The sequence below is a fragment of the Prionailurus viverrinus genome, chromosome D4 (genome assembly GCF_022837055.1).
Source record: "Prionailurus viverrinus isolate Anna chromosome D4, UM_Priviv_1.0, whole genome shotgun sequence".
In the NCBI taxonomy this organism is placed as follows: Eukaryota; Metazoa; Chordata; class Mammalia; order Carnivora; family Felidae; genus Prionailurus; species Prionailurus viverrinus.
Window position 1 is genome coordinate 68134411 of NC_062573.1, and position 21993 is coordinate 68156403.

Sequence of the window (21993 nt, forward strand, 5' to 3'; positions counted from 1 at the left end):
ATCTCTGGGACAAGTGGGGGAATTATTTCAATCCTTCTTTTTACAGCTGAAAGAACTAAGACCAGGGAAGCTTAGCCCTGACCAGGGAACCTCAATAACCCAACCTATTGGTGCAGAGCTGGGATAAGAGATCAGGAGTCCCTATTACACAAACCAATGAAACATAGATCACTCAGAACAGTCCTGCTGGCATGTTTCTGGCCTCCATGTGACAGAGTTCATAGACCTTTATACCAAGAGCTGTGCTGTAAGGTGGTTTCCTGATAACGTCCATTCCAAAAGCCAATGGAAAGCCACCAGTGCATGGAATCATTAAAAAAAAAAAAAAAAAAAAATGGACGCACCCAGGTCTCAGGTCTTACACCTACATACCATTGGTGGAACTAAATTACCCTCATCCGATGCTACTTTCACACACAAGTTTTTCCATCATAAATTTTTTAACAGAACAATGCGCCTAAAAAGCAGGTAAAGTGGGGGCGCCTGGCTGGCTCTCCGGGTTGTAAGTTTGAGCCCCAAGTTGGGGGGCTTGAAAAAAAATCAATAAATAAAAAGCAGGTAAAGAAATTCACTGACAAAGGTTTAGATGTTTTAAGACTTTAATGTCCTCCACATAGTCATGAGAAAATACTGACAACGGATAAACAATAGGGGAAAAGACTCCAGCAAAGATCTTCCGGAACTCACAGCATCACTGGTCCAACACTCTAAAGAGAACCGTAAAGTGAACAAAGGAGAAGGGAGTTTAACAGAGAATTTTAATTTAACAGCCTCCCTGAAAAATGAAGAGCAAAGCCACCAAGCAACCTTCTCTTCTCCCCACTAAAAGGAACGTAAAAGGGAATTTGGGAACTTTGAAATCTTGCAAAGCAGTTTTTTTAAGAGGGAAGAGAGAGGGGAGGGACATACCGTTGCAAGCGTAACGCATACTATGTGAGATCGATGATTCTAAGGTCTCTACGTGCATCACTAGGAACCATATTATTAGAAACATGTTGCATAGAATATAAACTATTGGGTATTAAAAAACACACCTTGCTATATAAACATACAGTATATCACTTTTATCTCTTTATGAGAATAACAGTATAAAGAAAGATCCCCAGTTTGCCTTTTAGCCTAGAACCCCTAAACACTCACTACCTGGTCAGTGTGGACTTGGAAGTAACAGGTGCAGAACCCAGGACACCCCTCTGTGTCATTCTGTAAAGGATCAAGATTCAGCACCTAGAGGTCCCCACCCAGCCTCCATGCCTTGTTTTTGTGTTTCAGAGAAAGTAACTTCAATTTGCATAATTGAGTCCACAGGCGAGTTTGAATACTGAGATCTAGCCAGGAAAAGTAGCAGCAAGGACAAAATCAGCTGGAACTCACTAGGAAAGCAAAAGGTTTTTAAAATGCTTCCAGTTCAAGTCAGAATTAAGGTGGTGGCCGTTAAGTCTCCCCAGCTTTGCACAGCTGTGGACATGTTGCTGTTCTTTGAAAAACGAGATCTATGATAAGCATGTTCACCCGAGAAAAATACCGTGTCTGCTAAGTTTCTGTCGTCATTGCCGAGTTACTTTCAATTTTGTACACTGTTCAAGGGCAGAGTACACACTGGTTAAGATGTGTTCACAGCTGATGCATCTCCAGAAAGTTCTTCATGAAGGCAGCCAGCTTCTGCACATCCTCAATCGTGACGGCGTTATACAGAGACGCCCGGATGCCTCCCACAGACCTAGAGGGACCAAAGATGCCACCATGAAGAACAAAAGCATCCAATTTAGCATCAAGACAACCGTCTTTCCAGTTCCCAGTCACCGGCTCCTGAGACCGACGCAGCACCTGAGGCCAGCATGCCCAACCTGTCATCTGAAAGCCTCACAGATGGCCAGGAGCTTCAAACCTCTCATCATTAGGAAATTCTCCCAAATGCAGTGAAGGACCATCAGGCTCACACATGACCTAGATTAACTCAGCTATCCATGGGCCTGCCGGGTAGGGAGGAGGGGGCTAGCAACCACTGCAGGACAGATGTCTCACCTCCCATGTGGTGAGGACACATTTTTTCATACAGCATGCAGGACTTTCTGATGCCCAGCAGGAGCAAGAGTGATCCTTTCTCACCAGACATGAGACGGCAACCTCTGTGCCATAAAGGTCATCTAACACATTTTCAAAAGTAATGTTGACAAAAGCCTATAGATGTGGCTCCACCATGCACCCAGCCAGGGAATCATGCTAAGGGCTCTATAAGCAAGAGGGGAGGGGCGCCTGGCTGGCTCAGCCAGTAGAGCATGCGACTCTTGATCTCAGCCCTGTGTTGGGTGTGGAGATCACTTAAAAATAAAATCTACGGGGTACCTGTGTGGCTCAGTTGGTGAAGCATCCAACTTCGGCTCAGGTCATGATCTTCCCATTTGTGAGTTGGAGCCCCGCATCCGGCTCTGTGCTGACAGCTCAGAGCCTAGAGCCTAGAGCCTGTTTCCGATTCTGTGTGTGTTTCCCTCTCTGCCCCTCCCCCGCGCGTGCTCACTCTCTCTCTCTCTCTCAGAAATAATAAATGAATAAACTTAAAAAAATAAATAAATAAAAATTTTCAAAAAAAAAAAAAAAAAAAAAAGGAACATTACACCAGTGACCTGAGCTTCTGATCTGGAAGCATACTCACCTATGCCCTTTCAAGGAGATCATATTGAGTTCGAGAGCTTTATCGAGAAATCTTTTTTCTAAAGCATCATCTCCTTTGGCATTGCCAATGCGGAATGGAATATTCATCTTGCTTCTATTCTGGGGCTCCACCGGACATCTGAAAAGCATGTTTATTATTCCAGTTACTTTTCCAAAATGTGCGACAGCCATTAACAATCAACAGAAAAATTGTTTTAAACATTTTGTCATTACAATAGAAGACTTAAAAAGTCTGCCCCAGGACATTTTATAACTTTTACTTAAGGAGATCATTCTTGCATATGGAACAGTGAGTTAGCACTGCCTTGTATGACTTGTACTTACTTTCCATGAGCCTCAGTTTTCTCACCTAAATAATGGAAATAACACCTCCATTTCAGATTAGTTGTGATAGTTCAGTGGCACAACATACATGGAGCTTCTAACATATGGCAGCCACATGACAATGTGACATTGTTTCTCTACAAGGCTAGAAAGAAAAAATATGTCAGTCCTAAGAGTGGCTGAAAAACTTAATAATGAACAGCTTTCGAATCACTTGTCAACACTGATTGTCCCAAGCCATGTGACCTTGAGTAAGTTACTAAACCTCTCTGTTGTGCCTCACTTTCCTCATTTATTGAATAGTGGGAAGAGTAATGGAACATACCTTCTAAGGTTGACATGAGGATTAATAGAGCCACGACTTATAGGGAGTTTTTGAGGTATATTGAGGTATATTTTTAAATGGCCACAAATTCTCTAGAGCTCTCCCAGCAAGAACGGGGTCTAGCTCTCCACACCTTTTGAATCTGGGCTGGCCTTGTGACTTGCTTTGACCAAGAGACTGCAACGGAAGTGTTGCTGTGCAACTTGCAAGGGGAATGCGGCCTCCATAGCTGTCCTCTTAAAACATAGCCACCATATTAGCAAGCCTGAGCTAGCCTGCTGGAAAGAGGCCCAGGTAACAGCCAGCACCAACTCCTATACATGTGAGTGAGGTCATTGTAGACCACTGGCTCCAGGTGAATGACCAGATGACCTTGAATGAATAAACGTCCCAAGTGAGAGTGGCCGAAGAACCACCCAGCTAAGCCCAGCCCAACCTACTGACCCAAAGTCATGAGCAAAGAAAATGGCCGTTGCTTTAACAACTGTCTTGCCTGATCTGGGATGCCAAAACAGGTAACTGATACAATCCAAAATAGTGCCTGGAACATATTAAACTATATAAGTATCAGTTAAATTCAACAAATTCATCTTTTTATTCCCAGCACCTTGCTCAAGACTTATACAAACTCTCAAAAATGAAATGATGTGTGAATTTTTATCTAGGAAAGGTTAGAAATTTGACTTCGGTTTCTGATTTGAAAAACAAGCAGCCAAGATTAAGTCCCATTGACAATCAAAGGAGACAAATGGAAGAGCTGACATCTAAACCCAAAATAAAGAAGAGTCAAATATGTAATAACCCCTTCTCCATTTTCAAGCTCATCCTGTTTTGTTCTTACACTTCCACAGGGTGTGATTCATTAAAATTAAACAGCAAATAAAAGCAGTGTGAGGAGGCCCCTGTTAAAAGTTATGCTCTCCCCTAAGGGCACATACATAATTCCTGTTAAAGTTAATAAGAGTCAAGTGCACACCCACAGGCAGAAGAGACGCCAAGGAGGGAAACCAAATATCCGGTAATAGGCTTTGAGCCCGAATTCCACGCACCCCCCTTTCACTAGGTGGTAGGTTTCATGGCTGACATTTAAATTAAAAATTCATTGGCTACCCTCTTGATATTCTGCTGCCTCAGGCTCCCAACAGGAGGGTCCAATTATAGCACAAAGCACGTCTAATTTAAGAAGAGAAAAATATTAAAAGGAGGAAGAATGAAATATCTTATTTACAGTTCACCCCCACCCCAAATCTACCCCATTCTATCGTGAAAGCAGATGGCAGCAGGAGAGCCATGCATTGGCACACAAGTCGTTCCCTCGAGCCCAAGAGGGTCTCTGGCGTAAGGCTCAAGAAGGGAAGCAAAGATTAAAGGGGATTCACTGCCCCCATCTGGTGTGATGGCCGTATAGGGAATTAAAAAGAACAATGGCTCGCAGAGGAGAACAGAGTGGGAACACCAGAAGGTGGAGAGAGAGACCTGCTAGAAAGCTCTTACAAAGAGGTTTCCTGCTTGGAAGAATGAGGGCCTGTGACTAAGGCAGGGGCACTGGGGAGCCTCAAGCATGGGGGGTAAACTCAAATGCCAACAGGGGCCCCGCTGTCATATAAATGAGAACAGGTCCATAGGCCACACCAGCACAAACTCCCTTTGTTACCTAACAAATGTGACTGCCCTGTTCTTTGCCTCCCCAGGGAAATATGCTCCTTCTTCTTCTTGAAACACATGGTCCTCCTGACCGAAGTCCCCCCCACCAGCCCCACTCCACTGTCAGGGACACATGGGTTATGAAATAAGAAATCTGGAGTCGGTTGAGCGTCCAGCTTTGGCTCAGGTCATGATCTCACGGTTCATGGGTTCAAGCTCTGGTCAGGTTCTGTGCTGACAGCTCAGAGTCTGGAGCCTGCTTCGGATTCTGTGTCTCTCTCTCTCCTGCCTCTCCCCCAATCATGTTCTGTCTGTCTCTCTCAAAAATAAATAAACACAAAAAAATTAAAAAATGAAGAAATCTGGATTTTTAAAGATCTTCCTGTATTCCGATATCGGCTTAAGTTGTGTTTTAAACACTCTGCGAGGTGCCCCTGGGTGGCTCAGTCGGTTGGGCCTCCGACTCTTAATTTCGGCTCAGGTCATGATCTCGCAGTTTTAGGAGTTGGAGCCCCGCGTGGGCTCTGCACGGGTGACACAGAGCCTGCCTGAGATTCTCCTTCTTTCCCTGTCCCTCCCCCGCTCATGCTCTCTCCTTCTGTCAAAAATGGTAAAATTAAAATAAAAATAAAATAAAATAAAATAAAGTAAAATAAACGCTCTGTGAGCTTTACAAAGCACTGTTGTGGGCTGCACTTGGCCACTGCTCCCCCGTGTGCAATCTGGGGAGTTACTACTGAATTTCGGAAGCTAGCAGAAGGTGTCAAGGCTGAGACAGCTAGGGTGGGTCCTGGTAGGCAGGGTGTAATCAGCCGGGTAATCCCAGGACTACAAAGATTTAAGGAGAAACTCTAAACAGGGCTTCCCACTATGTCTATGGTAAAAGTGGATGTGGGAGCGATTACTGAAAAAGCAGTTCCATGGCCTGATAAATTTAGCAAATCCTGCAGTCACAGGGTTAAACCAGTTTCTTGACTCCTACTAAACTTCCCGGAGCCTGTCATGAATTTCATATGAATTTTAAGCTCCCCGCATGATCATTTCCGATAGGGATACAGTTTTCCTCAAATGCATGCGGCTGAGAAACTCTTTGGGTCTCTGGGATTAGAGCTCCAGAATGACCCCTGAGGAACACAAGGACTTCTCAAGGTTCCGGAGCGGACCGGGTGGGGCAAAGGCACTGCTTCAGCAATCACCCACTTCACAGATGGGGTGAGGGTTGGCAGGGCACAGGACGTGAGCTTCAGCGATGTCCTTCTATGAGGAAGCTGAGAAGCACAGGGAGCAAGGAAAAGAACGCACCCGGTGGGACAGAAGCCTGCAAAACACCATCACGAGGCCTCTCTTTACTGCCAGATTTTTTAAATGAAGCTAACTTTAGGGGCGCCTGGGTAGCTCAATCAGTTAAGCTTCCCGACTCTTGATTTTGGCTCAGGTTGTGATCTCATGGTTAGTGGGATCGAGACCCAAGCTGGGCTCTGCACTGGAGCCTGTTTAGGATTCTCTCTCCCTCTCTCTCTGCACCTCCCCCACTCAGCCTCGCTCTCTTTCTCCCTCCCTGTCTCTCAAAATAAACATTATTTTAAAGTTAATTTTAAATTTCTATACAACTTATGAAAATCTAGAGTCAAAATGCAGACATCTACCATCCCCTTCCCCGAGACGGCTACCATCAATAACCTGGTGTGCATTCCTCAGCATCTTTTTAAACATACAAATGTGTGTGCAGACATGTATATGTACGTTCATATGTGTATATACACACCTATGCAGGGCTTACAAATATACATGTTGTGGTTTTCTAAGTGAAATAATACATGCATCATCCTTTCCTACACTTACTTTTTTCTCCTATCCCAATGACAGAACGTGGCCAGCCTCCCACGTCTGTTCACACAGACCTCCCTCACCCTTCTCACCGCACGCGTTACCCGATTAGGATGGACCCTAACTTCTTTCGTCACACCCCTCCTGATGGGCATGCTGGTTGTCTACATATCTTCACCTAACAGCACTGGACTTGCAGGGACCAAATTAGGCATGTATCTGTATCCACAATTAGGCACACCTCTGTATCCACAAAGAGAAAGGACACAGGCATCTACTTAGACGTAAAACTCCTTGGGCAGAGAGCAAGAGTTTTGAATTCTGATGGGTGATGCAAACGTCACTCCAGAAATATCCAAATTTATACTTGACACACCAAGTGCATTCCCTTGCCTGACGCTATCAATCTTTTTAATTTCTGCTGATCAGAGGGGAAAAACAAAATCTCCTGATTATAATCTGCATTTCTTAAGGAGGTTGGCATTCATTGCCCATTAGCCAGCTGGGTTTCTTCTGGGTCACTGGCTCAAACCACTAGCAACCACCCCATTTGTATTTGGTTATCGTTTTCCACTTGTGGGCTCTTGCCAAGGATAGTCACTTATATCTTTTGCTACTACACATCTTTTCTCATGTCTGTCATTTGTTTTTGTTGTCACTCTATTTGTGATGTCATGAGCTGTGTAAATTTTAAAGATTTTCACGTAATTAATTGTCTTTTATTTCATGGCTTCTGAGTTTTATGACTTGTTTAGAAAGACCTTCTATACTCCCTCTACTTAAACTCTCTCCTATATTTTCTTCTGGTATTTTTATTTCAGTTTCTTGCATTTAGATCTTTTGACTAATTAGAACTTGTTTTTGAGCATGGCATGATGCAAATATCTAACTCTACAATTTGTCTAAATGGATTACAATGCTTCAAATATCAAAACTTTAGAAAGTTTCGAACATTCTTCTCTAATTGAAAATGCAATTCTCAAGTAGGAGCACCTGGGTGGCTCAGTTGGTTAAGCTTCCGACTTTGGCTCAGGTCACGATCTCACGGTTCTTGAGTTGAAGCCCTACATCTGGCTCTGTGCTAACGGTGTGGAGCCTACTTAGGATTCTCTCTCTCATTCTCTCTATCTCTCTCTCTCTCTCTCTCTGTCTGCCATTCCCCTGCCCAAGCTCTCTCTCTCTCTCTCTCTCTCAAAATTCATTAATTAATTAATTTTTAAAAATAAAATGCAATTCTCAAGCAAACATGGACAGCTTCTGGCCTTGACTCTTCCACAGACGGTAATACTGTCTGTCCCTACCACTGCCACACTAGGTTAACATGGATGAGTTTTAGGAGACTGTACATTAACATTACATTTGATTAATGTAAATATGTTATTTTCTAAAATTTGCAGCAATCCTTTTGCATTAACTTGCCCAGATGAGCATCTGGATTTACTTGTAGATATGTTATCATTTTTGTGGCTACTACAAATGGGATCTTTTTACTTCATCACGCTTTTCATTGTTATTTCTGGAGTACAGCAAGGTAATCGACATTTACATATTTAGCTGTAACTAATCACAATTCTGACCTTGATCATTTCTAAGGTTTTCCACTGATCCCTGCATTACGAATAGAGAGTCACAGTCTATGAGTTTTGTAGTTTGCCTAGTGTAGTAGTTAAGGACCCCGGCCCCAGCGCCCCTGGGGTCCTTAATGTGCATATCCTCAAGTGCATATCCTGGCTTGCTCCCGCTTCCCAGCCGCCACCTTCACCTTCACCTGTCTGTGCCTCTGGAAAACAGGCTTACTGTCTGCTTCACGGGGCTGTGCGGTCATAAAATGTGTACCTGAAAGCACCAGGGCTCTGCCTGCTTTGTTTTATGCTAGTGTTATCACTAGACCCATCCATGCTCCCCTCTTTCCTAAGGTCTGATCCCCAAAAGAAGGTAACAAGAAAGGGGACCTCAGGTCTGGATACGGATGCCTTCACTTGGACATCTTTATAATATCAAAATTAGTATCTAATATATAGTGAGCACTGTGTGTCAGGACCATTCTAAGGGCTTCCCATAGTAACACAAAATAATAATATTAGGAACTAACATTTTTTAATTTATTTTTAATTTTTTTAATGTTTACATATTTACTTTTGAGAGAGAGAGAAAGAGAGCAGAAGCAGAGGAGGGACAGAGGTAGACAGGGAGACACAGAATCCGAAGAAGGCTCCAGGCTCTGAGCTGTCAGCACAGAGCCCAACGCAGGGCTCAAATTCATGAACAGTGAGATCACGACCTGGGCCGAAATAGGACGCTTAACTGACTGTGCCACCCAGGCGCCCCAGGAACTAACTCTTAAGGAATTTTCCCTAGGTGCCAAGTACTTCTTCCAGGGCTTTCTATAAGGTAACCCACGCTATAACCCTTGTTATATATTCTTTATTCACATGGATTTTCATTTACTTCTCACAACAGTCATAAGAAGTATGTACCATTAGGGCACCTGGGAGACTCAGTTGGTTAAGTGTCCAACTCTTGGTTTGGGCTCAGGTCACGATCTCATGGTTTCAAGAGTTTGAATCCCGTGTCAGGTTCTGCACTGACAGTGCGGAGCCTGCTTGGGATTCTCTCTCTGCCCCTCCCCCACTGCACTGTCTCTGTCTCTCTCAAAATAAACAAACTAAAAAAAAAAGTATACCATCATTACACCCAATGTACAGATAAGGAGACAGAGTCTGGAGCAGTTAGGTCATTTGCTAATAAGTGGCAAAGAGGGGTTCACTGTCCACATGGGTTCAAGTCAGCATCAACCAGCACCATGTGGATGGTTAGACTATGTAATGAACTCAGGGACTTCGAAGGCTGACTTTTCTAGTGTCGAAGTCCATGCCAGGGTCACTGGCAGAGCTGGTACAACCCCCTAGAAACTGCCCAGAACCATGTTCAGTAATGGGCTGCCTTATGAGTTGGGGGAAGCCAAAGCGGAGGGGAGAACAAAAATAAGGAGCTAGAGGTGGTGGTAAGTGACAAAGTCTAATTCTAGGCTATTTGGTATTCTTCTTTAAAATTGCTCACCTCCCTCGGGGGCCATAGGTCTATAGCTGAAAAGACAAGCGAAGAAGTTCCTGAAAATCCAAGTGAATACAGGAAGAGCTAGTAAGCACCCACTGCAAACACTGAGCGGGGAGCAAGCAAAAGGCCGCTTGACTCCAGTAACAGGGTCCCACAAGAATGTCAGGCGCCAGGATGACATTTTCTGGGCAGGCAGCCCAGGGCGGATGGAAGTTCCCAGAAAGAGGTTTACTCTGAAGATGAAAATTCCGGGTCAAGGTTGTGCATAAGTAAATGAAAAGTGTTAGGTGGGAAAGTGACCTGATTCCTCAGGAGACAACCCGCCTGCCATGTTGGCGTCAGCAGGCTGTCTTCTGGGAAATGCCAGGCTGCGTGCTTGGAGTATAAGAACCTTGGGGGAAAAAGGAATTCTGGGGTTTCTCAGTGTTTCTCTCCTATGCCTTGTTTTGCTTCTAATTCTCTGGATTCTTCCAGAGGCATTATCATTCTTTCTGTCTTCTCATTTCATGCCTACACATCTCCTTAGAAATAAATGGAGCCAAAAGCTAATAGAAAATTTGGTCTCCCCTCCACAACAGCCAAGTGCTTTCACTCACATTCAGGTTCTGAGCACTGTGGGGGTCAGGAAAGATACCTTATTCTTCTGTGTATCCCAGGGCCTAGAACAAGGTTAGCCCAGAGAAGTGCTCAGGAAAATTTACTGGATGGATGGATGGATGCGCGGGCATGTGGGTCATGATGGGATGGATGGATGGACGGATGTGTGTGGATGGATGATGGATAGATGGATGGATGGATGGATGGACAGGTGTGTGGATGGATGATGGAAGGATGGACGGATGGGCATGTGGGTCATGATGGGATGGATAGATGGATGGATGGGTTGGTGGGTGGACAGATGGGTGGTTAGAAGGGTAGGTGGGGGGGGGTAGATGTGTGGATGTGTGGATAGGTGGATGTGTGGAAGACTAAACAGGTGGACTAAGTGTGTCTTCAGACCTTTCCAGACCTTCTTTCTCATTCCAGCACAACCATCCCCTCTAGGCAACCCACTCTTAGCTCCCCAAACACAATGTACTTTCTCCCCTCAGTACCTTTGCAGGGCTGGGCCCTGCCTTCCTAAAAATTCCTAAAAGTACTTTTGCCCTCCTCTGACTAACTCTACTCATGCCCAAGGTGCAATCAAGCTCATTCAAAACCCCCCCTACACCTGCAGGCAAAGCATTATCATCTTACTGCTCCAAGCTTATAGTAACTATCACTGACCCCTTGGCTGTGAACTCCTCGGATCATCTACCAAGCCCCCAGTCTGTACTTGGCTGTTGTGCAGAACCAGAGTAGACAGAAAGCACAACATGCACACCTCTCCCCACACCACATGTGGGGGAGAAGCCTAAAGGCTAAGGCGTCCATCCAAACCCAACTCCCCCAGGGCCTGTGGCTAGAGGGTCACTGCATGCCAAGAACTCACAGGAACAAGCCGAAAGCATTTTAAGGACAGAGGGAGTAGTAGCATGCTGCTTTATCCTACCTACTCCACAAGTACACCCCCACCCACCACCCATGGGTGGTCAGGGAGAAGTATTAAAAGTTAGGCCTAAAGCATCGTCTTGTCCATCTGTCGTGGCACACTGAATTCTCAAAGAAGAATATACATTCTCTAGTTCCTATCAGTCAGTTACTATCATGGAACCCAAAGAGTAACAGTCACTGAGGAGGTCTCAGGCTTGGTAAATGAGTATGTGTTTATGTGTTTATGTATATGCATACAAATGTGTACACACAAACATACACGTATGTGTGTACATGTACATACACGCAGCATAAAGTCTCCTACACCTGTATGCCACCTGGAAGGGGCGGGTGGACGCAAATGAAAACACCATCTATTAAGCTCCCTGTGTGCCAGGCACTGTGCTAGGTGCTTCACATTCAGCATTCTGGTGAGAGGTCTATGGTAGGGGACTGGATAGTGGCCCCCCAAAAGGTAGATCCATGTCCTAACCCCTGGAAAAAGGGTCTTTGAGGATGTAATTAAGTTAACGGTCTCTAGTTGACAGAAAGCATCTGGGATTATCTGGGCAGGCCCCAAATCCAGCAACCAGAAGCGAGGACACACAACAAAGGTGAGGTCAGAGACTGGGGTGATGCACCATAGGCCACGGAATGCCTGGAGCCACAAAGAATGGTTCTTCCCTGGAGTCTCTGTGGGGAGCAAAGCCTTCCTGACACCTTGCACCTCAGGCCTCCAGAACATGGAGAATGGATTTCTGTTGCATTAAACCATTGAGTTAGTGAATCTTTGTTCCAGCACTTCTAGGAGACGAATACAAGGCCCATATGTTTTCTCTGTCCCTCACAGGAGCGGGTCCAGTAGTCAACACACATTCATGAATCTTCTGGTCACCAAAATGTTTTTTTGGTTTTTTAAATTTGTTGTTTGTTTTGCTTTTTGTTTTTGTTTTTTTTTTTTTTTGGGAGAGAGAGAGAGACAGAGTGCAAGTGAGGGAGGGGCAGAGAAAGAGGGAGACAGAATCTGAAGCAGGCTCCAGGCTCTGAGCTGTCAGCACAGAGCCCGATGCGGGGCTCAAACCCACAAACCGTGAGATCATGACCTGAGCTGAAGTTGGTGCTCAACCGACTAAGCCACCCAGGCTCCCCAGTCACAAAAATGTTTAACTAGAAGTCTCCTCATTCACAGACTGCAGGCCTGGGATGGGAATATTTGTCCCATAATAACGGAAGCAGTGAACTTCTAAAAAGGTAGGCGACCCGGCTGAGGGGATCAGGAGTAGGTGTTTATACCAAGGGCCTCCAGTGGAGTCCCTACATAAAGGGGAGTGCTTCCAGCAAATCTGCGTGATTTTTCCCAAGGGATGTACCAAGGATGCAGACAGTGGGAGAAGGGGTCTGCCCCAGGAAGAACTGAGACTCTTCCCCAGGAGAGATCTTTGGTGTGAGAAACATCACCACCCCCCAGGAAACAGGTCCCTAGGCCTGGGATTCCGCAGGTGGGGCTGTACAAGGGGAAAACCCACCCGCCTCCAACTGCTGGGGCCCATGACCACCCAGCTCACTGGCACTTCAACATGAAGAAAGGGAAACGTGTCCATTTCTCAAAGGCACACGTCATATACACATGTGAAAATTCACAAGAGGCAAGGAGCACCCAGGTGGCTCAGTCGGTTTGGCGTCCGACTCCAGCTCAGGTCACAGTCTCACGATTCCATGAGTTTGAGCCCCGCATCAGGCTCGCTGCCATCAGCACAGAGCCCACTCTGGATCCTCTGTTCCCCTCTCTCTCTGCCCCTCCCCCGTTTGCATGCTCTCAAAAATAAATGAAACCTTTTAATTAATTAAAGAAAATAAATTCACAAGAGGCAAGATGTGAGAGAAAGTCCATCAACTTACACGTAGAATCCTTGCGAATTATCAATGATGTCATAAATCATCTGCGATTTGACGGAGCTGAGGTTCTCCATGGCTGCTGCACCGCCGTTGTTCTTGATCCACTCCAGGACCAAGCCCATGACATAGATGCTGAAGTAAAGATTAAAAAAAAAAGAAAATCCATCTAGTTCAGCTTTGCAAAGGTGGAAAGACATTCAAGCCAACTGTTGTTTTGCAGCAAGCATCCTCCCCACCACCACCCAGTTAACCTTTCACTTCCTACACTCACAGAGCCCATACTTCCCATAATTTGTACCATTCACTCCTTTATTTTGTATTTCTCTGGGCCCACGATCTGGACTCTATGGTTGTGGAAGACCTGAAGCACAGTGTTCACCTTCTCTACAGCAGAGCCCACATAGGGGGCCCGGGGCCCCCACCTGGAGGGAGAAGTGTGGTATGGCACTAGGAGCAGGGGCTCCGAGTCAGTCTTGACTCTGGTCCCACTGCTGCCACTAAGACTACCCAGGATTAGTCACCTTGGAAATCCAAACCCCGGCTTTCCCATCTGGAAAGAGGGATACCTACCACCCTATGCTGGACACCTGGCATCTCAGCTGTCCCAATCATCCTAACCCCACGCCCACCCAACAGGAAGACCCAGCACGGTCCCTTGTCCTCTGGTCTCAGAGCTGGGCAGGGGACCTAACGGGGCCGATCAGAGCCCTCCCTGGGATTCTCTGACCTGGGAGTGAGGCCAAAGAGGCAGACCTAGCGCTGGTCAAAGTGTGAGACTTGAGTAAGAACATGTGACAGAGACTCATCTGCTTTCCAGCAGAAAGAAGCAAGGATCAGAAACGGAGAGCAAGTGGGGTGGGATTTGTGTCCCTGGTTCCAGGAGGAGCCACTGCACCCCAGCCCCTCCTGGAGCTTGGCAGTGTTCCTCTCTGAGCCAAAATGTCAGCTCGGCCACCTGTGAGACATCGGGGCTCGAGGGGACCTTAGGAGACAGATCGGGTGAAGTGCTTAGTGCAGGGTCTGGCACGTGGCAGGTAGGTGACACAAGTGTAGTCAACAGCATCTTCATTACGAAGTGCCTATAACTGCACTGAACACACATGTTGAAGAGCAGTGGATGGTTTCCCAGTGGCCTTCTGAAAGCCCATCTCTCTTTTTTTTAAGTTTATTTATTTTGAGAGAGAGAGCATGTGTGTGCACCAGAGGAGGTACAGAGAGAGAGAGAGAGAGAGAGAGAGAGAGAGAGAGAGAGAGAATCTCAAGCAGGCTCCATGCCTGAGCCACCCAGGAGCCCCTGAAAGCCCATCTCTTAAAGGAGCAAACAGCTCCGTGTGCACCTCACTGGAAGTTTGTGGGGGCAGGAGCACAGGTCTCCAAGGGAAGAGATACCATCTACTTGAGCTGGGAATATGCAGATCAGCTCTCGGCTGTGCACTCTCCAGGAGTGGAAAAGAGGTCCCCAACAGGGATCTGTGCAAACCAAGTGGCCAGGAGTCAATGCCCAGCAAAGATCTGGGGTGCTAACCCCTGGACAAGAGCTGCCTCGTTCATTAACACCACGGGTCTGTTACCACCGTGACAGGTTGAAGAAGGAGATCACTGGATCTGGAAAGCACTCTAATGGCCAGAAGCTTGTCCCAGAGGAAGCCCAAGGCACTAACTGGCTCATTCACTGTGTCAACCTGGTAGGTAGAGGACCCCGGTGTTTCCATCCCCAGAAGTTAGCAGAAGCCAATGCTGGGCTGCTCAGTAGGCAGTGGGCAGACAGCAGCCTGCACCCACAGACATGTAATAGCCTCTCCAGAAGCTTCCCCAGCTTGAGGAATGAGAAACAGTAGCTAGAGGCAAAAAGGGAAGAGAGAATAGAGTGGAGAACAGCCCCTGAGTAATTTAGAGCCTCAGCTGCAGCTCTGTGGATAATGACTGAGAAAGCAGAGGGACAAAGTGGAAAGAAGAAAGGCAGAGGAGTGTATTCCAACATCTATTATGGGGCCAGGCAGCCTGCTAGTTGTTCCTTCTTTTCTGGATCACAATAATCCTGAGATCGGAGCTACCATCATCCCATTTTCCAGATGAGGAAACTGACGTTTGGGGAATTTAATTTGGCTAATGTCACCCATGTAGTGGCTGATAAAGCCAGGATTGCAACCCTGCCTAGTCAGACTCCAAAGCCTGGGCTTTTTTCGCAGTAACCAAGGCATCTGGTTTCGTAGGGGCTCCAGGACCCTCAGCCACTACCTCACTGGCTAGTGGGGCAGCCAGGCTGGCACCAAAGCTCAGACACAGCTGCCCGTGTGGCTGCTAGAGCAGCTTCACAGCACACCTCTGTGGATGTGTGTGTGTTCCAGATAGGACGCTGCCCGCCTCTCTCTCTCTCTGAAAAAAAAAAGGGGGGCGCCTGGGTGGCTCAGCCAGTTGAGCGGCCGACTTCGGCTCAGGTCATGGTCTCATGGTTTGTGAGTTCGAGCCCCACATCGGGCTCGCTGCTGACAGCACGAAGCCCACTTCGGATCCTCTGCCCCTTTCTCTCTCTGCCCTCCCCCCCCCCCCCGCTCTCTCTCAAAAATTATAATATAAACATTAAAAAAAAACCACAGATATGACACTGCCCACCCACTCCTCTGTTCGGTGACCCGCTCTAGAACTCCCTTCTAACCCCAAACTCACTCTCCCACAAACCACAGAAGCACACCCCGCCCCATGACCCAGGCAAAGCCACTGGTGCCTATTCACTGACCGTACCCTTCCAAGGCCACATTTCACTTTCACCTATAGCTTTGTTATCCTAGCATTCCCTAGCTGCTTTCTCGCTACTCAATCCAAGGCTGCAGCAAGGTCCACAGTCCCAGCCAGTTCTCGGCACCAACACACTGCCCTCTCCATAGCGGTCATGCTCAGACTCAGTGCTAATCTTAATGGGATCTGAGCAGGTGCTCGGCAGAAAGCCCTCCCATCTTCCATGCTGTCCCAGAGCCGGCACCTGGAGCCTCGTCTATGAAGCCTCAGCATGAGGCAGACCGCTCGGAAGGAAGCGGGTTCTCCCTGTGGCTTCCGATTCATTATCAACTCAAGCTTCTAGCCCCACACAGTCCAAACTCTTCAAACTATAGGGACCCTAAATGTTCGGTCTCAATTCTCCCCATTAATCAATTTAACATGCCTGATTCATGCCTTCACTTCTAAAATGCCACCTGCATCACACAGCATAGGTTTACCATCGAAGCTTGTCTATTAAGTTACTAAATAAATCACAGTAGATCCATTCTGTGGAATACCACTGGAACACCATACAGCAATTCAAAGGGGGGGAAAGGCAGGTATTTGAGCTTATATCACATAGCATAGTGTTCGTGGCAGATTGTGGGGTAGAAAAAAGAAATTCACAGAATAGTCTACAGGGTAAAGTCCCACTCACATAACTAAATACAGCTCTGTATATCTGCATACGCCCAGTTAAGGGTCTGTCGGGACCCACAGCGAGCAGTGAATAGTGGTTACCCCGGCCGTTCTGCTCACTTCAGAAATCTTTGCTAGGAACACGTTAGGTGGTTCAGTTGGTCAAGTGGCCAACTCTTGATTTCGGCTCAGGTCATGATCTCAGTTTGTGGGTTCAAGCTTCGCACCGGGCTCTGCACTTACAGCGTGAAGCCTGCTTGGGATTCTCTCCGTCTCTCCCTTCCTCTCTCTTTGCCTGCCCCTCCCCCCCAACGCCCTTTACCGATCTGAAAATAAATTAACTTAAAAAAATAAAATTATTTTTAAAAAAGAATACATGTTAACTTTTTAAAGCAATACAAATACTCTCTGTGCACTAAGGCTTAGAAAAGCACACCAGAAATCCTCAGAAAAACTCTCCCTGGCTGTTTGTTCTGAAGATTCTAACTGCAGAAACTCATCTGCTTCTGGGGCTCATGAGGAGCAAGGCTAAGGCCCTGGGCAGGCCCTCACTCCTACTCTGGTAAGAGAGGCGGCCTTGATTAATGGGGTTATTTTCTTATTAGTTACTTTACCTCGTACTACAGAGAAAAAACAAATATATACTTACAGGGTCAGAGAACTATTTGTGGGTACAGAGGGAAGTGTGTGTACCTTCTTGCCTGTGCATTCATTGGGCTTAGTGTGATGTACTAAAGGGTTAAAACAGAAGGCCTACGCGATCCTTTATTCCACCCTAATTCACAGCTCAGGGCTACAGGCAACTATGTGAAGCGTTACTCAGCCCAGTTCACACAAAATGCCCAGAGCCAATGGTCATCCAGCTCTGATTTTAAAAGGAAAAAAAAAAAAGGCTTCTTTTCAAACAACCTGGGGCCTTTTCAAGGACTTCTGTGTGATTCAAAGCTCAGGAGTCTTCTGCCTGTCTTATCGACTCACATTCAAGGATTGGGGAGGGCATCTGGCATAAATCTTATCTCTAACTTGGGGTTTGTTCTCACTGCGGGAGCTAAAAGTTTCTAACCTTGAAGGTTGTAAGTCCCAACAAATGAACTAAGTTGCTTTTCCAAGCCATAGATTTACGGTAATTGGTCAATTGAACGGACTTTTACTTCTCTCCTGTTCTCTTCTTTCGGGGTAAGAGAAAGGACGGCAACTTCCAGGGGGTCTTGGTCAGAACACATTTGAAACCGGTCTTTCTCTGCTACGTTTACACTATTCTAATCGAATATTAACGATTCTGCCCCTCGATGGTCTCAGCACTGTTCTGATCTGCCCCGGGGGGAAAAGTTTTGCCCCTTTTCTGCCCTTGTTTCTGGTTCAGCCCCCTCTCCTGAGGCAGGAAAGCTCTGGGGAGGCAGTGACGGCCCTCCTCCACCCGATGTAACCCTCCTCCAGGTGACCAGGTGACCAGCTGAGCTGACTGGTCAAGGCCCAGGCTGAGGCCTGCACACGAGCTGGTAGGGGAGGGACCCTACATGAGAGTCACTGAAGAGTCCTTCTCTGTGTCTCTGGGTCTGACTCCACACACTGTTGTCTCCTATCATTTTGTCATATTTATTAGACAGACTGACCTGCTTTCTCACTGTTCCCACTGACTTTTCACCCTAATGTTAACAAACAAACAGCATTTTAACATATTCATTGTATGTTTTAGAATTTGCTTCCGGTAACTCTTAGTTACCAGAGAAGGTGCCAGAGAGCGTGCCCCCCCACCCCCCTCCCCCACCCCTCCGGGCTGTGCTGTGATCTGAACTTGCCAGCTTTCAGACCACATTTCAGGACAGTGTTCCCCCCACCTCCTCCTGGAGCCCACGGTGGTCTCTGTCTCACCCTGAAAGACCCACCTGATGGTGAGCCAGGCCTTGGCCCCACCTTCTAACAGGGAGGACAAACACCACCTGTCACTGTGCAGCCTGGCACCTAAGCCCCTTCCCCAGGCTCCCCTGCACCTGCATCCTCACCACTCGGCACTTCCAACTTGTTTCCAACTTGGCCAGTGATCACTGGCGCCTGGAACTGCCTGGAACCCCAGAAACAGGACCGATGGACAAGAGATTCAGCCCCACTTGTCCCCACCCTTAACAGGCATTTCAGAAACATTTTCAACCAGGGTGAAACAGAGTGGGGTTTAGAAGTGACCAGGACAGTAACCACTAGAACACCCCATTCCCCAAGGAAAACAGGAGACACAAATTAGCTGCTGTGCCCCTGTCAGCGGTGCAGAAATCCAGTGGAAATTTCCATCAGAATTTTAACTTTGAGGGGCACCTGGGTGGCTCAGTCGGTTAAGCGTCTGACTTTGGCTCAGGTCACAATCTCACAGTTCGTGAGTTCGAGCCCCGCATACGGATGTTTGCTGTCAACACAGAGCCTGCTTTGGATCCTCTGCCCCCGCCCCCCACTCTCTGCCTCTCCCCTGCTCATTCTCCCTCTCTCTCTCCCTCTCTCCCTCTCTCTCTCTCTCTCAAAATAAATAAATTAACCTAAAAAAAAAAAGAATTCTGGGGCACCTGGATGGCTCAGTCGGTTGAGCATCTGACTTCAGCTCAAGTCATGATCTCATGGTTCATGGGTTCCAGACCCACAATCGGCCTCTGCGCTGACAGCTCATAGCCTGAAGCCTGCTTTGGATTCTGTGTCTCCTTCTCTCTCTGCCCTTCCCCCACTCATGCTATGTCTCCCTGTCTCTCAAAAAGGAATAAGTGTTAAAAATTTTAAAAATAAAAAAAAAAAAAAGAATTCTAACTTTGAGAAAAAAAAACTTTTCCTTCCTAGAGCCAATTATGTAGAAGATTTTCTAGAAGCAGCCTCTATCAGGAAGAACTCAGACAAAGTCCCAACTCAGAGGGAAATGCTCTCTGTGCCAGCCTGAGCCTGCCTTTCCACATGCTCTTCTGAAAGCACTTTCCCCCCAGAAAATTCCATGAGCGGAAGAGCTGGACTCCAACAGTGATCTCCTAAGACGAATCCTTCAGACACAAAGAAACACACACTGGTAATTTCACCTGTGGAGAACACTTAAGGTACAGGGTGAACCCACCCAAGCTCTGGAACCAGGCTATCCAGGTTCCAATCCCAGCTGTTCCATGACCTACAAGTATGGCCTTTGCTTCTTTACTTGCAAAATGGGAATAAAAAGAGTATTTACCTCCTCGGGTGCTTGGGAGCACTAAAAGGGTCATACAAATAAAGTATCACCATTCTATATCATACATGGCCTGAAAGGTAATCCATAAATTCTGGCTTTTCCCTCCCCTGCTAAAGCTCTGGGAACCAGCAACAAGAGAAACAGTAATAATACAGCAGCTAACATTTATAAATTACCATGTGCCAACCACCAAATGCGTTTTGTATGTAAGTAAGTCAATCAATCAATCAATCAATCCTCACAGCACTATCAGCAGGGTACTATTATTACTCCTGGGGGAACCTGCTACACAGACAGGTTAAGTGACTTGCCCAAGATCACACAGCTAGTAAGTAGTAAAAATCTCCCAGGCAACTGTTAAATCCTAGGTGTCACAAGATTTTCACAAAATATCTGAGGCTTGGCGTTAAAAGACCATGGGGCCGGGGAGCCTCGCTGTCCCTGAATGTGCTTTAATACACTTTTCTCACTTGGTTAATAGGAAGCCAGGCGTACCGGACAAGCACAGACTGGGTGAAAAGCCCAAGCCAGTATGTTCGCTGCCTGGTGGTCAGCTTTGTGCAGGCCCAGCAGGGAAAGAAAAGAAAGCCGGGGAGGCCTGGCCTTTGAAAGTCCTTTTCCAAAGTTTCATGGAAGCTTCCAAAGCTTCATGTTTGAGATCCACACCTGCCACTCATTTGCAGAGAGCTTTTGGGTTAATGGTAAACTCCTAAGGCTATCAAGACCTAAAAAGGGCAAGGAAAACTGATCTAACAGTGCACAGGGGAAAACAGGGAGAGGTGAGCTGGGCAAAGAATCCTGATAGGATGTCTGAGCCATTAGGTCACTGGCGAATGAAAACGTGCTCTACTTCAGAAAGCTACCTCCCTCCGCTTTGATGGGAAAGAGTGAGACCTCCTCCGTCAGTCCCCGAGGCCCCCGAGCCATGCCCCGGAGCTAACCTGAAGCACGGAGGCGTGTTGTACAGGGAGCCGTTTCCAGCCTGCACTTTGTAGTCCAGGACTGATGGGCACTCCCGGAGGGCGAACCCCAGCAGGTCATCACGGACGATCACCACCGTGACCCCGGCAGAGCCTACGTTCTTCTGGGCACCCGCAAAAATGACACCAAACTGAAAAAGAGAAGGCATGCTGTTTTAGATACACTTGGTCATTTTTCATAACTGTATTCAAATTTCCCAATGTCTTTCTAAAGTATGAGGAAGTGATTCTATCCTAATCTTGCTCAAAGTGCATTCTATCCTCTAAAGGCATCTCTGCCTGGGAGAGTTCAGAGGCCTGCAGGTTACACATGTCCCTGGTCCCACTCACCAGCAAGGGGCCAGCCCGAACCAATCACTACAAAGACCTTATACATATTCCTATCACTGTATATATGTCCTTTCTACACCCAAACCAATATTTAAAATGGGCCTGGGTGGCTCAGTCGGTTGAGTGTCCCAACCCTTGGTTTCAGCTCAGGGCATGATCTCACAGTCCCATGAGTTCAACCTCCCCGTCAGGCTCTCGCTTGGGAGTCTCTCCCTTTCCTTCCCCACTCACACTGCCTCTGTCTCTCTCAAATAAATAAAGAAACCTTTTTTAAAAAAGTATTAAAAAATGGGGCTAACTGTTCTTGATAACCAAAAGAAACACAGTTTTGAATGCATTCGTGTTTGTATAAAAGGACAATCGGAAGATGTTGAGAAATAATAGACAAGCTGCCTGACAGAGAAGAAAGTTTAGGCAACAGATGTTTAAAGGAACTTCAGAAAATTTTGTCATGTAAGATCCAGAACCCTCTCCCACATCCTCCCATGAACGCTTTGAACGCTTTATAAATATCAAACGGCATCCCAAGTATAAGGAGGGAAGACAGCCAGGCCTGATAGGGAGTACTTTATAGGTGACACTGTTTAGAATTGCCAGTGCGCAGCAACTGGTCATAAAAAGTGGATTATTCACAGAATGTGGTATAACCGCACAACGGAAGATTATTCAGCCTTAAAAAGGAATGAAGGTGCGACCCCTGCTACCGCGTGCATGACCCCCGAGGACATTAAGTGAAATGAACTTGGCACAAAATGACAAATATTGCCTGAATTCCCTTCTATGAGGGACCCGGAAGAGTCCAATTCACAGAGGGTGGTGGCTACCAGGGCCTGGGGGAC

General features: G+C 46.8%; 1 protein-coding gene across 1 annotated transcript in view; it reads right to left on the bottom strand.

Annotated features, from left to right (window-relative positions):
* Window positions 1-581: 581 nt before the first annotated feature.
* Window positions 582-21993, bottom strand: part of PSAT1 (phosphoserine aminotransferase 1) — a 32676-nt gene continuing 11264 nt past the window's right edge. Inside the window, exons 6-9 of the mRNA XM_047831000.1 lie at window positions 20786-20955; window positions 13262-13390; window positions 2654-2791; window positions 582-1720 (exon numbers count right to left, since the gene is read on the bottom strand). Of these exons, the coding sequence (XP_047686956.1) occupies window positions 1615-1720; window positions 2654-2791; window positions 13262-13390; window positions 20786-20955 (543 nt within the window). The 3' untranslated portion in view covers window positions 582-1614. The remainder of the gene's footprint in view (window positions 1721-2653; window positions 2792-13261; window positions 13391-20785; window positions 20956-21993) is intronic.